At 47.0% G+C, this 16,206-nt stretch overlaps 1 protein-coding gene across 1 annotated transcript in view; it reads left to right on the forward strand.

The window, feature by feature from the left end:
• The window catches only part of RSPH9 (radial spoke head component 9), a 41,963-nt gene extending 33,279 nt beyond the window's left edge, over nt 1-8,684 (forward strand). Inside the window, exon 5 of the mRNA XM_042237275.2 lies at nt 8,400-8,684. Within this exon, the coding sequence (XP_042093209.1) occupies nt 8,400-8,410 (11 nt within the window). The 3' untranslated portion in view covers nt 8,411-8,684. The remainder of the gene's footprint in view (nt 1-8,399) is intronic.
• The last annotated feature ends 7,522 nt before the right edge of the window (nt 8,685-16,206 follow it).

The following is a 16,206-nucleotide window of genomic DNA, read 5'->3' on the forward strand; positions in this document are numbered from 1 at the left end:
CTTCCGCTTCCGGAACGGGGCGCGCGCGCAGCCGCAATACTGGGCAGGAAGAGTGCGTCTTGTGAGCGTCCAGCTCCGTTACTCTTGTCAGTTACTTCGATTACCTCACCTCTACAGCTCGGAGCAAAGCAGAGCTAATGTGTGAAGCCTGTGCTCCTTTCATTCTGAGAGGCTGGGGAGGTTTTTAGCTCCTGTCGGCCAGTCCTCGAAGTCTCCAGGGTCGCTTTCGTTCCCCGGAAGACTTCGGTAAAATCACATGCACTATCCTTATTTCTTTAAAACTTTTTCTTTACAAGTGAGATGTGGATTTTCAGCTTCTTGAGGCTGCGCCTAAGTCTGTACCAGAGAAGTTGAAATGGTTAGGACAATGATTCTGGAACATCAGGTATCCCACAGATCTAAGATAGAATTAATGCTCACGCCCCAGCCCCACCCCACCCCTCTCCCCATGGTCTCCAAGCTGCGCTCCCCTCACCAAGGGGTCTTTCATTCTGGTAACTTGACGCTGACCTTTTGCCCTAAATCCTGAAAGATGATGCTGTGAAAGTGCTGCACTCAGTTCAGTTCAGTTCAGTTCAGTCGCTCAGTCGTGTCCGACTCTTTGCGACCCCATGAATCGCATCAGGCCAGGCCTCCCTGTCCATCACCATCTCCCGGAGTTCACTCAGACTCATGTTCATCGAGTCCGTGATGCCATCCAGCCGTCTCATCCTCTGTCGTCCCCTTCTCCTCCTGCCCCCAAATGCCAGCAGATTTGGAAAACTCAGCAGTGGCCACAGGACTGGAAAAGGTCAGTTTTCATTCCAATCCCAAAGAAAGGCAATGCCAAAGAATGCTCAAACTACTGCACAATTGTACTCATCTCACAGGCTAGTAAAGTAATGCTCAAAATTTTCCAAGCCAGGCTTCAGCAATATGTGAACCGTGAACTTCCAGATGTTCAAGCTGGTTTTAGAAAAGGCAGAGGAACCAGAGATCAAATTGCCAACATCCTCTGGATCATCAAAAAAGCAAGAGAGTTCCAGAAAAACATCTATTTCTGCTTTATTGACTATGCCAAAGCCTTTAACTGTGTGGATCACAATAAACTGTGGAAAATTCTGAAGGAGATGGGACTACCAGACCACCTGACCTGCCTCTTGAGAAACCTGTATGCAGGTCAGGAAGCAACAGTTAGAACTGGACATACAACAGACTGGTTTCAAATAGGAAAAGGAGTATGTCAAGGCTGTATATTGTCACACTGCTTATTTAACTTATATGCAGGGTACATCATGAGAAATGCTGGGCTGGAGAAAGCACAAGTTGGAATCAAGACTGCCAGGAGAAATATCAATAACCTCAGATATGCAGATGACACCACCCTTATGGCAAAAGTGAAGAAAAGCTAAAGAGCCTCTTGATGAAAGTGAAAGTGGAGAGTGAAAAAGTTGGCCTAAAGCTCAACATTCAGAAAACTAAGATCATGGCATCCAGTCCCATCACTTCATGGCAGATGGATGGGGAAATAGTGGAAACAGTGACTGACTTTATTTTGAGGGGGCTCCAAAATCACTGCAGATGGTGATGGCAGCCATGAAATTAAAAGACGCTTATTCCTTGGAAGGAAAGTTATGACCAAATTAGACAGTATATTAAAAAGCAGAGACATTACTTTGCCAACAAAGGTCCATCTAGTCAAGGCTATGGTTTTTCCAGTAGTCATGTATGGATGTGAGAGTTGGACTATAAAGAAAGCTGAGCGCCGAAGAGTTGATGCTTTTGAACTGTGGTGTTGGAGAAGACTCTTGAGAGTCCCTTGGACTGCAAGGAGATCCAACCAGTCCATCCTAAAGGAAATCAGTCCTGGGTGTTCATTGGATGGACTGATGTTGAAGCTGAAACTCCAATACTTTGGCCACCTGATGCGAGACTCATTTGAAAAGACCCTGATGCTGGGAGGGATTGGGGGCAGGAGGAGAAAGGGAAGACAGAGGATGAGATGGTTGGATAGCATCACCGACTCAATGGACATGGGTTTGGGTGGACTCTGGGAGTTGTTGATGGACAGAGAGGCCTGGTGTGCTGCAGTTCATGGGGTTGCAAAGAGTAGGACATGACTGAGCAACTGAACTGAACTGAACTGAAGCTTATTTCTCAGGGCTCAGCTCAAACTTCACTTCCATGTTAGTCTTCCTTAATCTCCCTGTCACTGGTTCTCCACACCAGATATCTCTCCATCTTAGTTGTTGGTTTCTTAGTTAAGTCGTGTCCGACTATTTTGACAACGTGGACTGCCAGGTTACTCTGTAGTCTGCCAGGTTACTCTGTCCATGGGATCGCCCAGGCAAGAATACTGGAATGGGTTGCCATTTCCTTCTCCAGGGGACCTTCCCAGACTGGGGATTGACAGGTGGATTCTTTACCACCAAGCCACCAGGGAAGCCCCCTCCATCTTAGTACCCTGTTCAATTATAGTTTTGTATCAATTTGTGTAATATGTATCTCCCCATCAAACTGTAAGCTCCACGAAGGCAAGGACATTGGTTTTGTTGTTGACGCTCATGTCTCCAGCATTTAGTACAGTGCTTGACACATAATGAATGCAAAATATATTTGTTGAGTGAATAAGTAGGACCTATTTTCTACGGCTTTTGTGAAGATTAGATGAGATAAAAACATAAGTGCTCAATAACCATAATTTATTAATAAGGCAGTTACTGAGATGACCGTGTGCTAGGTACTTTTCACAAGTTTGACATGTCTAATAACAAAATTTATAGTACCAAAAATAAAGCTCAGTTTTCTATCTTTTAGATTTGCAGGATGAACAGAATGTTTCTCTAGAGCTATATAAGAAAGGAAAGCCATTTACACCTCAGTTCTTCCACATGGTGGTTAGGATATTATTTTCCACACTTGAAGGGGGATTTTCTAGTTCTCCTAGTCTGATTCACACATGGGGAAATAAGGCTTATTAAAGGGCAGAGCACACTCTCTGATGAGGGGAGGGAAGGAGTCAATCTTCCAGGTGGGACTGTCACATTGGTGGGCTAAGATGATGCAGAGCAGCTGCTGTATGGGGTACTTGAGTGGTATCAACTAAGAGGGAAAAAGGAAAAATGTGGCACTGGGTTTCCTTAAAACGTCACATTCGGAAAAGACAGGCCCCAGGAAGGGGGAACTTGAGAGAATGGTCAGTCTAGGAGGTGAGACAGACACGTGGGTTAGGAGTGGAGCAGGGAATTTGGTGGTGCGTGTGTCTAGGTGTTCTAGCCAGGGCAGGAAGTCCTCATCTGTCCTGGTAGCTTTTACTTTCCTTCTGTACAGATGACCTTGAACCCTTCCTGCTTGTACCACACCCCATGTTTCTTTACAAGCCCCCAGCTTCTGGGGATTAACTGGGACCAAGGCAGTAACAGAGCCCCATCCAGGGTTTGTTTTGGACGCAGTGAGTCAAAAGACTTGAATGTTAACCCTCTCTTTGTTATCATATCCTAATTTAATCAAAGTTTATTTAAAAAAATAAACTTGTGTTTTCTACGATAAGTAACATGTTATCATTGTAAAAAAAATGAAACAATGAAGAGAAAATAAATAGCCATAATTCAGACATAAGCATTATTTGCATTCAGCAAAATGAAATAATACTGTGTGTTTTCTTTGTCTTGTAATGTCGTTTTTTGATTAATCTTTGGCTGCACTGGGTCTCTGTTTCTTTTTGAGTGGGCTGTTCTCTAGTTTCAGTGAGTGGGGTCTAATCTTTACTGTGGTATGAGGGCTTCTCATTGTGGTGGCTTCTCTTGTTGCAAAGCACAGGCTCTAAGCACACAGGCTCAGCAGTTTTGGCACGTGGGCTTAGTTGCTCCTTGGCATATGGAATCTTCCCAGAGTAGAAATCAAATCTGTGTCCCCTACATTGGCAAGCAGATTATTATCCACTGCACCACCACGAAAGTCCATATTTATTTATTTCACTGTGCCGGGTCTTAGTTGCAGTATGTGGAATCTAGTTCCCTGACCAGGGATTGAACCTGGGCCTCCTGCACTGGGAGCACAAAGGAAGTCCCTACTGGACCACAGGGAAGTCCCTTATTTTTCTGTGAATCCATTTGTAATTAGTTTCTATGTGAAAAAAGAATTTTGTGAGACCAGATTTTGCTAAGAGACTAGCCTTTACCTAAAAAAAGTTGTTATTGAAGAAAGTATACAAGTTATCTACAATTGATGAATTTCCACAAAGGGGACACATTACCCACACCAACAAGTAGAACATTACTAGCACTCCCCTAGTGTCCCCTTCCAGACGCTACTCCCTACCTCCCACCACAGTAATCATTATCCTGACTTTTAACACCATAAATTTCCCCCCCTGCTGAACTTTGTAGAAATGGAATCTCATGTAAGCATGTACTCTTTCCATCTACTTTCATCTGCTCACCAATGTCAGGTTTGTGAGAGTCACCCACATTTTTATTATACATTGTCATCATCGTCCATTCTTATTGCATATAATGTTCCATTGTGATTATACTACAATTTACTTATCCTTTCTTTTGTTGATAGGATTTAGGGAATTTCCAGTTGGACTGTTACAAATAGTGATGTGATACCCATTCTTCTATATGATTTTTGGTGAATACAAGGGCAAACTTCTCTTCGGAATATATCTAGGAGTGGAACTGTTGGCTTATAGGGTATGTGTACACTCAGCTTAAGTAGATTCTGTCAAACAGTTTTTTAAATTAAATTAAAAATTTAAATTTTTGGCTGTGTTGGTTCTTTGTTGCTTTGCAAGGGGTTTCTCTAGTTGGTGGCGAGCAGGGGAACTGCGCTGAGGTGTGCAGGATTGTCACTGGGGTGGCTCCTCTTGTTGCAGAGCACGGGCTCTAGGCACATGGCCTTCAGTAGTTGTGGCACATAGACTCAGTGGCTAAGGCTCGAGGGCTCAATAGTTGTGGCCCATGGGCTTAGTTTTTCTGTGGCATGTGGAATCTTCCCTGACCAGGGATTAAACCCATGTCTCCTGCACTGACAGGCGGATTCTTGTCCACTGCATCACCAGGGAAGTCCAAACAGTTTTCCACAGTAGTTTTACTGATTATGGTTGTTCCACATCCTTATCAATATTTGATTTTTTTTTTTGTACTTTTCATCTTGGCCCTTCTGGTGAGTACAGAGTAGGTTCTCATTGTGTATTTAATTTACATTTGGTACTTTGGCCACCTTATGCTAAGGGTTGACTCATTGGAAAAGACCCTGATGCTGGGAGGGATTGGGGGTAGGAGGAAAAGGGGACAACAAAGGATGAGATGGCTGGATGGCATCACCGACTCAATGGACGTGAGTTTGAGTGAACTCCGGGAGATGGTGATGGACAGGGAGGCCTGGCGTGCTGCGATTCGTGGTGTCACAATGAGTTGGACAAGACTGAGCGGCTGAACTGAACTGAACTGAACTGATGCCTAAATGAGGATGAGTCACTTTTCATATATTTACAATCCATCTAGACATTGTCTTTTGTAAAGTGTCTGTTCAAGTCTTTGGCCCATTTTATGTTGGGTTGTCTTTCTTATTGATTTGCAGAAGTTCTTTATATACTCTGAATACTTGTCCTTTGTTGGATGTATGTATAGTAAATGTCATCTCCCTCTCTTTGGTTGCCTTTTCATTCTTTTACATTGCAGTTGACCCTTGAACAATGCAGGGGTTAGGCACCAATCTCCATGCGGTTTAAAATCCGAGTGTAATTTGTAGTTGGACCTCTGTACATAGGCTTCCTCCTATATGAGGTTTGTTCATAATCACTGTTCCATATCCATGGAACCAACCAACCAAGGATTGAGTGGTACTATAGTATTTATTATTGAAAAAAATCTGCATGTGCATGGACCTATGCAATTCAAACCCATGTTATTAAGGGTCAACTATATTTTAAAAATAATAATTATATTTATTTATGGCTGAGCTGGGTCTCTGATGCTCTGTGTCGACTCTCTAGTTGCGGCCAGTGAGGGCTACTCTCTAATTCCAGGTGGATTCTTTACCAGCTGAGCCACAAGGGAAGCCCAAGAATACTGGAGTGGGTAGTCTATCCCTTCTCTAGGGGATCTTCCTGACCCAGGAATCAAACTGGGGTCTCCTGCATTCCAGGCAGATTCTTTACCAACTGAGCTAACAGGGAAGCCCAGTTGCCATGCTCAGGCTTCTCATTGTGGTGGCTTTTCTTGCCGTGGAGCATGACGTCAAGGGCATGCAGGCTTCAGTACGTGCGGCACATGGGCTCAACAGCTGTGGCTCCCAGGCTCTAGAACCCAGGCTTAATAGTTGTGCTGCATGGGCTTAGTTGCTCCGCATATGGGATCTTCCTGGACCAGGATTGAACCTGTGTCTCCTGCATTGGCAGGTGGCTTCTTTACCACTGAGCCAGCAGGGAAGCCCCAACTGTGTGTGTGAGTGTGTGTGTGTATATATATATATTTATATATATACACCAACTGTATATTTTTTGATAAGCAGTGTTTTAAATTTTAACATCATATAATTTATCAGCTTTCTTTCCTTTGTTGTTGGCTTATTTGGTTTTTATTCAAATTTTTTCCTCATCAAGGTCATGAAGATGTTCTCCTATGTAGTCTTCCACTTTTACATTGGGTCTTAAACTCATCTGGAATTCTTTTATTATGTGGTCTGAGATTGGGATTAAGATTCATTTTTCCCCCCATGGCGATATTTAACTGACCTTGCATCATTTATTAAATATATTATAATTTCCCCCACTGCATTTTATCTGATATAGATCTATTTCTGGAATCTCTGTTTGGTCTCTTTTTCTGTTTTTCATTGTCTGGAAGTGCCATTACTTGCTTAATCAATCCCCAATTACTAGGCATTTAAGTTGTTTTTTTTTCCTGCCTGGTGCTGGGTCTTAGTTGTGGCACACAGGATTTTGTTGCTGCATGCTGGCTCTCAGTTGCAACATACAGGATCTAGTTCCATGGCCAGAGATGGAACCCAGGCCCCCTGCATTGGGAGTGAGGAGTCTTAACCACTGAACCACTAGGTTGCATTTAATTCAGACATATTTTTGAAGACCTATCTCCCTACTCCAAAACTAGCATCTTTTTTTTCATTAGTGAGTCTTACATACCTTGTTCCCAGTTGAGTAGGTTGTGGCTTTTGTCATTATTGTTTTTTCAAGTACAGCTGTACTGTGGGATATAATGGAGTGAGGGCCCTTCTCTGGGGGGCTGCAAAATGGTAGCTGCCACCCAATGGGGAGGTCCTTTCAAGAGTCAGAGGGCTGTTGGCAGATTCACTCTCATGCACGGGAAGGAACTATTTCCAGCTGCAATAGCAACCCTGGAACAGGCCACCAAGATGCCTCACTGTGTGCACTTGTATGAGAGAAAGGAGGCCGATGAACAACTCCTTATCCTGACACAATCTTCCTCCTCTTCCCAGGAACCCAGCCCCCTTGCTTTCACCCCATTTTCCAAGAAAATCCTCCTTCTTTCCTCTGGGGTCCTTCTTGGACCCTAGATCTTAGACCTGGAGAGAACTCAAGTCCCAAGTAAACTGTCCTAATGAAGATGTTCAGGGAAACATTCATAACAGAGGAGCCCAGGAAAATGTTCATTTCCCCAAGAAAAACTGGCAGCAGAGAAGATCTGTTTGGTCTCAGTGACTTGCTGCTGGCCAGTGGGACAGCCGGCTCAGGTCAGAGCAAAAGCAAGCGTTAGGAAGCCCTGGGTGGGTCAGCCTGTCTATGGCTTCGGGGCTGAGGAAGTCCTGGTCCCAGCTGTGGATGAGTGTGCTCGCTCTTTCAGCCCTCCTCCCACCTCGCCCAGGAAGAGGGGGTCAGAGCCAAGAGCCACACAGATGTTCGCTGTGAAGAAGCAGCAGCTGCAAAAAGGCTCAGGAAAGTGGAGAGAGCTGATAGGGTAGAGACAACGGTGGGAGGAGGCTGCATGAGAAACTGGGAGAAAGGGCTGGCAGAGAGAGGGACAAGGGATGGTCCTGTTTGCTTTTTCCTAATTAATGTGGTTTCCTTACAAATCCCCCCACTGATTCCAGCTGGTCAACTCAAACCATAACAACACGTGGCCTGCCCGGGCCAGGAGCTGAGGCTGCTGGCCTCCCCACAAGGGTCTGGTTTCCTCTGTGGCCTCTGCCCCTCCTCCCCAACTGGCTTTGTGCAGATGAGGGAAGGGACGACACCCGAGTTGGGGCTGGGGGTGCCAGCCAGGGACTGCTGGCTTTCAGCTCGCCTGGCTGTTCACTTCGGTTTCCTATGACCTTTAAAAAAGGGCACTTCTTTGCTTGTTTGGGCTGCTCCTTCCAAACAGGTATGGGTGGGGGTGGATGGAGAGACCTTGGACAAAGAACCTCTTGCTCACTGATGGCCTCTCTACCTACAGGTGTGCCCTGACTGACGCAATGGCCCTGGGAACCATCGGGGTGTGTCCTCACTCATTCAGTGTTTTCCAGTGTTGTTTCATCTCCTCATTGGGACTTTACTGTGTCCAAGTTATTCATCTTATCCCCTTATTCCTTCTTGGATTTGCTTTCCCAGCAAGTCTCAGCTGAGCAGCTACTATGTACCTTTTGTGAACAAATGATTACATGCCTCAGGGGAACACTTTCCGAGGATAAAAGTTCTTGTCTGATAAGTATGTTGTAATAAACTGGATGGTTGACCTGGGCTTGTTTGCTTTCTCTTCCTTCCCCCATCTTCCCTGCAAAAATTCTTTAAAAAATAAAATAAAACGCACATTCAGGAAATGTACATAAAACTTGACTGTGCCGTATAATAGATTAATTGCAAAGCAAAACTGGTTTATTTCTATGCTAGATCACTTGGGCATGCTGCTACCCTGATATGGATAGGGGGAGAAATCCAAGAGAAGTGGGATTGGTGGGAAGCAGGTTTAAGGGCCTTCAGCACCCTAGAACCTTTCCAGAAAGTGAGACCAGAGAAAGGCAATCCCAAAATAGAACTGCCAGAGGAGGGAGAGCGGGCCTGCAGTGCCCTTTGTGTCCACTCTTCAGGCTGAGGCCAGGAGACATGCCAAGCAAGTGTATCCTAGTCCGGACCCCCAGCACTTGGCTGGCATTCACCTCACCCCATCTTCAGCCAGTGGTGGGGGCCAGTGAGACCTGCTCCACTCAGTTGCCACCCAAACCAAGCAAGCCCTGGCTGTGACTGGGCATTTCTGCAATGGGCTGGATGCTTTATCAGAAAAGGACTTCATGTCCCTGTCCGGCTGAGAAACTCATCAAACTTCTTTCTCCCAGTGCCTCAATTCAGTTCTTGTATAAGAGGAAGGCTTTTAACCATTTAGAATCCTCTGGACTTACTGGCACATTTTTGCTGATGAGTATAAAATAACACCTAAGGAGATGCTGTCCCCTGTATGCACTGGGGACGGCTACAAAAGCAAAAGGAAGGAGCTTCAGGCTGAAAACCAGGCTCTCCTCTAACCAACAGGCAAGCAGAAGTCAGTACTCCTGCTCTCTGGACCTCAGTTTCTCCATCTGTGAGGAGTCTTGTCTGGTTCTAGGATTGTTTCTGTGAACACTTCTATCTTTGTAACCCAGAGTGGTAGAGTTCAGTCTTTAGTCCTCACCCCTCTCTTTGCTCTCTTAGAATCTCACCCACTTTCACCCTCGGCTTTCACCTTGAGGCTGATAAGTCCAAAATCCACGACAATGCTTTTTAAAAAATCTTTTGGGCCATGTCAGGGATTGAACCATCATCCTCTGCAGTTGAAGGGAGGAATCTTAACCACAGCAACCCACCTTTGAGCTCCAACCTCTGTCTCCAACTGCCTACAGAAATTTCTATTTGGTTCTGAAGGAGCTTATATAAGCACCCTCTCTAAGCAAGGCCACCTCACGCTCAGTTGCCAGGTCGTGTCTGACTCTTTGTGACTATGTGGACTGTATCCTGCCAGGCTCCTCTGTCTATGGATTTTCTAGGCAAGAATCCTGGAGTGGGTTGCCATTTCCTTCTCCAGGGGATCTTCTTAACTCGGGTTGAACCTGCGTCTCCTGCATCTCCTGCATTGGTAGGCAGATTCTTCACCACTGAGCCACCTGGGAAGCCCAAGGCCACAACAGCCTTTCTCTTGCTATCGGGGCTGTTGGTCTTCCTGTGGCTCAGATAGTCACCATTGACTGCCTTCATCCAATTTCCAAAGCTTTCATAACTTTCATGAATTTCAAAATTGTTTCATGATTTCCTCCTCTTCCTTAACCTTTGAATTCCCACCGTCTTCTAATGCCTCAATTTGCCCATCCGTTTCCCCATCTTCAGTCTACTCTGTCTGATTTCCCGAAACACCCCAATCAGTTTCCCACTCGATGGGGTCTCATCGTCCACAGCTACTGCCTGAATCTGCATTTTTAAGGAAGATGAACGTCTGAAAACTGCTGACTAAGGGGTTGACATGAGGGGCCTTCTATGATATGCCTCCCCTCCCCTCCCCACTCTTCCTCCCTTTCCTCCCGCACAGACTCTCAAAACCTACCTCTGCTCAGGACTTCCCTGGTGGTCCAGCGGCTTAGACTCCTTATGTCCACTGCAGGGAGCATGGCGTTCGATCCCTGGTTGGGGAACTAGATCCCACATGCTGAAACTAAAGAAGAGATCCTGGGACTTCCCTGGTCCCAGGTTGGAAATCTGCCTTCCAATGCAGGGGACTCAGGTTCCATCCCTGGTTGGGGAGCTAGGATCCCACTTGCTGTGGGGCCACTAAGCCCTAGGCCACAATCAGACAGAAGCTGGCCAAAGATCCCTCATGTCACAACTAAGATCCAGTGCAGCCAAATAAATAATTAATTTTTTTAAAAAACCCACCCCTGCTCATTTTCCTTCCCTTGTCCACCCCATCATGTTTCTCTTTGGGGATACCCTCCCTCACCTTCTAGTCAGAATCCCCACCTCTTTCAGAGCCTGGCCCACCCCTCACCCCCTTTGTCAGGACTTCCTCCATTTGATCTTTTTGCATTCTCTCCCACCCTTTTCTTCCTGCTGCTCTAGTGTTTGTCTGATTTCTACCTCTGACTCCTTCAGTTCAGTCAGTTCAGTTCAGTCGCTCAGTCGTGTCTGACTCTTTGCGACCCCATGAATCGCAGCACACCAGGCCTCCCTGTCCATCACCAACTCCCAGAGTTCACTCAGACTCACGTCCATCGAGTCAGTGATGCTATCCAGCCATCTCATCCTCTGTCGTCCCCTTCTCCTCCTGCCCCCAATCCCTCCCAGCATCAAAGTCTTTTCCAATGAGTCAACTCTTTGCATGAGGTGGCCAAAGTACTGGAGTTTCAGCTTTAGCATCATTCCTTCCAAAGAAATCCCAGGGTTGATCTCCTTCAGAATGGACTGGCTGGATCTCCTTGCAGTCCAAGCGACTCTCAAGAGTCTTCTCCAACACCACAGTTCAAAAGCATCAATTCTTTGGTGCTCAGCCTTCTTCACAGTCCAGCTCTCACATCCATACATGACTACTGGAAAAACCATAGCCTTGCCTAGACGGACCTTAGTTGGCAAAGGAATGTCTCTGCTTTTCAATATGCTATCTAGGTTGGTCATAACTTTTCTTCCAAGGAGTAAGCATCTTTTAATTTCATGGCTGCAGTCACCATGTGCAGTGATTTTGGAGCCCCCCAAAATAAAGTCTGAGACTGTTTCCACTGTTTACCCATCTATTTCCCATGAAGTGATGGGACTGGATGCCATGATCTTCGTTTTCTGAATGTTGAGCTTTAAGCCAACTTTTTCACTCCCCTCTTTCACTTTCATCAACAGGCTTTTTAGTTCCTCTTCACTTTCTGCCATAAGGGTAGTGTCATCTGCATATCTGAGGTTATTGATATTTCTCCCGGCAATCTTGATTCCAGCTTGAGTTTCTTCTAGTCCAGCGTTTCTCATGATGTACTCTGCATATAAGTTAAATAAGCAGGGTGATAACATACAGCCTTGATGTACTCCTTTTCCTATTTGGAACCAGTCTGTTGTTCCATGTCCAGTTCTAACTGTTGCTTCCTGACCTGCATACAGATTTCTCAAGAGGCAGGTCAGGTACATGCTATTCCGCATTAGACAGGACTCTCTGAGATGTAAGTGGCAGTCATCCAGTTTGAAGAAGGACATTTCCTACCTTTTATCTTTATCTTTTTAATTTTTTTTTTTTTTTTTGGCTGCACAGCTTGTGGGATTTTAGCTCCCCGATCAGGGATGGAGGTCCTCGGCAGTGGGAGCCTGGAGTCCTAACTACTGGACCACTAGGGAATTCCCCATTTGCTATCCCTTAGAAGCAACCCTGGGTGGAGAGGGTTCAGTGGGGCCTTGGGACACCTGGAGCCAGAGACTCAGCCACCATCAGGCTCTTCCCCTCCTGCTCTTATCTCTGTTTCTCTCTGCACTTGGCCTTAATTCTCTCCTTGTTCTCTCCTTGAGAGGCTGCCAGTGGTTCCCAGCCTTGAGGCAGGGATTGAGTCACTAAGATTGGCAGGCCCCAGTGGAACTGTATGGAGAAACTGCAGGACAGACAAAAAGGAGTTTCCCCAAAGAAGGGAAAGAGAAAGGGAAAGTACTAGATAGAAAGGCCAACACATGGTCACCACTGTGTTAGCTAGAAGTCAGGTCAGCTACGCACTGCAGAAAACCCCGAGCAGCAGTGTCTATTAGATGATAAGGTGGCCACGGACTCTGAAACCAAGCTCCTTCTAGCTGGTTGCTCTGCCACTTCTTAGTCCTGGACGATGGCTTGAGCTCCAGCCTTTCTGCCTGTATGATCTAGGGAACAGAAAGGAGAAAGAAACAAAGAATGATTTGGGAATTCCTTGATGGTCCAGGGGTTAAGACTCCAAGCTCTCACTGCTGAGAGCCTAGGTTCAATCCCAGGTTGGGGGATTAAGATCCCAGGAGCTGTGCAGTATGGCCAAAAATAAGTAAATATATTTTTTAAAAGGGATGGTCCAACTTCCTGCTATCCTTGAAAGTCACCTTCTGGAAGTTGTACATGCTTTAGCTTACATCCCTTATATTGTCAGAAATAAGTTCTATGGCTACAGCTGAATGGGCTTCTGGGAAATATCTTAATTCTGAGCAGCCATGTGCACAGCTAAGAGTCAGGAGTGCTGTTAAACACAAGGGAAGGAGAGAATGGATGTCAGAGGACAGTGGATGTGCCATGACCCTAATCCACCAGGGGCTTTGAGGGGGCATTTCCTGCTAATGGGATGCCCTTTTCTACACTATGGCATTTAAATGGTTGAAAGACAATCCTGGCACCCAAATCTGTTTGGTCTGATCATCCTTAAGTTCCATTTTTCTCTCCTAGGTTCCAGACCTCAGGGTTCTGGTATGCAGCTGAGGCTGGTCAGTATTCTCCTTAAAATGAGATGCTGTGAGCTGGACCCTGGAGAAGGCGATGGCACCCCACTCCAGTACTCTTGCCTGGAAAATCCCATGGATGGAGTAGCCTAGAAGGCTGCAGTCCATGGGGTTGCGAAGAGTCGGACACGACTGAGCGACTTCACTTTCACTTTCCACTTTCATGCATTGGAGAAGGAAATGGCAACCCACTCCAGTGTTCTTGCCTGGAGAATCCCAGGGACGGGGGAGCCTAATGGGCTGCCATCTCTGGGGTCGCACAGAGTCAGACACGACTGAAGCGACTTAGCAGCAGCAGCAAGCTGGACCCAGTATCCCAGATGTTGTGTGACCAGTTACAAGATATAGCCGAGCTCTTGGTACCCTCATTTCAACACCCTATATCTGTTAAGGTCCCCAGATTGCGACAGAATGTGCCTGGCTCATTGGACAACGAGGGGCTTGTTGTCCTCTAACCTCACGCTCATCCTGGTATGACACCTCACTCCATAATCTGCTCCTCCGCAGACTGACCCTAAAGCAGAAGGGACTTCCCAAGCATCTGTGCCATCTTTCTCTTGCAAAGCCTTCATTTAATATCTTGACTGTCAGTTGGTGGATCTGCTTTCTCCTCCGACTTCTGCCAGGTCAGAAGCCGTGCCCTCTCCACCCTCCATGTCCCCCATGGAGCAGTCTGTGTTTTGTCTCCCTTCGGGTAAATGTATCTTCTTAGATAAAATGCAAGATCTCCCAGAGCAATGGAAACCCACACCCTGCGTTCAGAGTATGTCACAGATTGGGTTCCTGAGCAGTGGACTCGGACGCAGAGGTTAGTATGCAGTGGGTGTTCTAGGAGTACTTGGTTGTTCTACTAAAGGGAAGGAAGGGAGGTTGGACAGATAGAGGGGTCAGGCTGTGGTGGGGCTCAATGAGCTGCCCCTGCCTCTCACAAGGAGTTCCAGTGCTGGGGTGATCCTTCAGGGTGACTCCAGCTGGGACAGGGGGGCCTGATCTTTACAGCCTCATGACAATCAACCATCGGAGGTGGGTAGTCTCTGCAGAGGTTGGCAGCTCAGGTATTTCTGTCTGCAGCACTCTCAGCAGCTGGAAAAATCCGCCCTTTATTCCTGAAGTGGGGACTGGACAATGCCTCATGGAGTCCGTCACTGAGTGGGAGACCTACAGGCTCACAGTTGCCGCTGATCAGGCTGGTCGTTTGGGGCCAGTCCGTTCATGTCTCTGAGCCTCAGTTTCTCCTCTTGTAAAAACTGATGTCTGGGGAATCACCAGGTGAGATGGGTGGAGAGTGATTGGATACGGGAGTAGCTCTATTCAAAGGCTTGATTTGAATCCAGAGGCCACGCCCAGGTCCTCCCATAAACCCCCGATCTTATCTTTGCTACTGTGGACATTATCAGAGGACATAATCACTTGGGTCCTAGGCCAGGGATGGGCATCTAGGTCACAAAGGGGCAACTTTAGGGACCAACTGGCAAGAACCCCTGGAGAGCTCTGCTGTTTGAAATGGTCTGATGGGAGGTTGGCAAAAGCCAAAACGTGGTTGTCAGAGACTGAACGTTGGCATGGCCCCTCACCCCAAATATGTAGGTTGGACCCTTAACCCCCAATGTGACTGAATGAGAAGTGAAAGTCTTTAGGAGTTGATTAGACTTAGATGAGTCCTGAGCGTGAATCCCCAGTGATGGGATTAGCAGCCTCATGAGAAGAGATGTCAGAACTTTCTGTCTGCCTTGGGGGGCTACTGTGAGAATGGGGCCATCTGCATACCAGGAAGTGGACCCTCACCAAGAATCCTATCTGTTGGTTGGCACCTGGATCTAGGCCTGCCCAGCCTTCAGAACCATGAGAATGAAATGTCCGGTTTTGAAGCCGTCCAGTCTGTGGCAGTATCCTACTCAGCATGGGAGTGGGAGGTGGGGAGGGAGACAACTGAGAAATCTGGGGGTTCACGGCTTACAGGCAAGTCCCCTGGCTCTCAGGACTGGGCCCACTGCTGCCTGCGGCACCTGGGGCACGTCCCTGGGCTGCTCTGGACTCCAGTGACCTCGTGTGTGTTCAGTCTCTACAGTCATGTCCGACTTTTTGTGAGCCCCATGGACTATAGCCCAGCAGGCTCCTCTATCCATAGAGTTCTCCAGGCAAGAATACTGGAGTGAATTGCCATGCCCTCCTCCAGGGGATCTTCCTAACTCGAGGACTGAACTCGTGTCTCTGTGTCTCCTGCATTGTAGGTGGATTCTTTACCACTCAGCCACCCGAGAAGCCCTTAGTGACCTCACTGGAAACTGAGAGGTGGGGTGTGAGTCTCTGAGGTCATCTCTGACTTGGTGAGCTGAAGTGCATCGTTTGCACCTCCGTTCTGGTGCGATGATGGGTAAGGGAGACGCTGGGAGCCGGAAAGCTAAGCTTTCTCCTCTTTCCCTTCACGCTGTCCCTGCTGTCCCTACAGAAGCCACTGCTGGCCCTTCAGGAAGCCTGCCCTTGTGTAGAAGGGGGTGGGGTGGTGGTTGGAAGGTGCTGTAGGCAGTGAGAAAACTGCAGGGCCAGGAACGGGCAGTCACAACTTCCCCTCTGCACTGTCCTTCCTGGCTGGTGGCAGCCTCCGGATGAACTTTGAGTCTGACAGTCTCTGGGTGAATTGATTAAAGTCAAGGGTATAATAATAAAAGAATGTAAACTAGATTTTATCAGTGACACAGATCTCGTGACCACGTGGTGTGTGCTCTTGTGTATGTGCGTGCTGGGAGGGCAGAGATGTCTGTCAAGTTTGGAAAAAGGCCACCTTTTCCTTTGGCTCCGTTTCCTTTGGACCCCTGAGAAGATTT

The sequence above is a fragment of the Ovis aries genome, chromosome 20 (assembly GCF_016772045.2).
Source record: "Ovis aries strain OAR_USU_Benz2616 breed Rambouillet chromosome 20, ARS-UI_Ramb_v3.0, whole genome shotgun sequence".
Classification (NCBI taxonomy): Eukaryota; Metazoa; Chordata; class Mammalia; order Artiodactyla; family Bovidae; genus Ovis; species Ovis aries.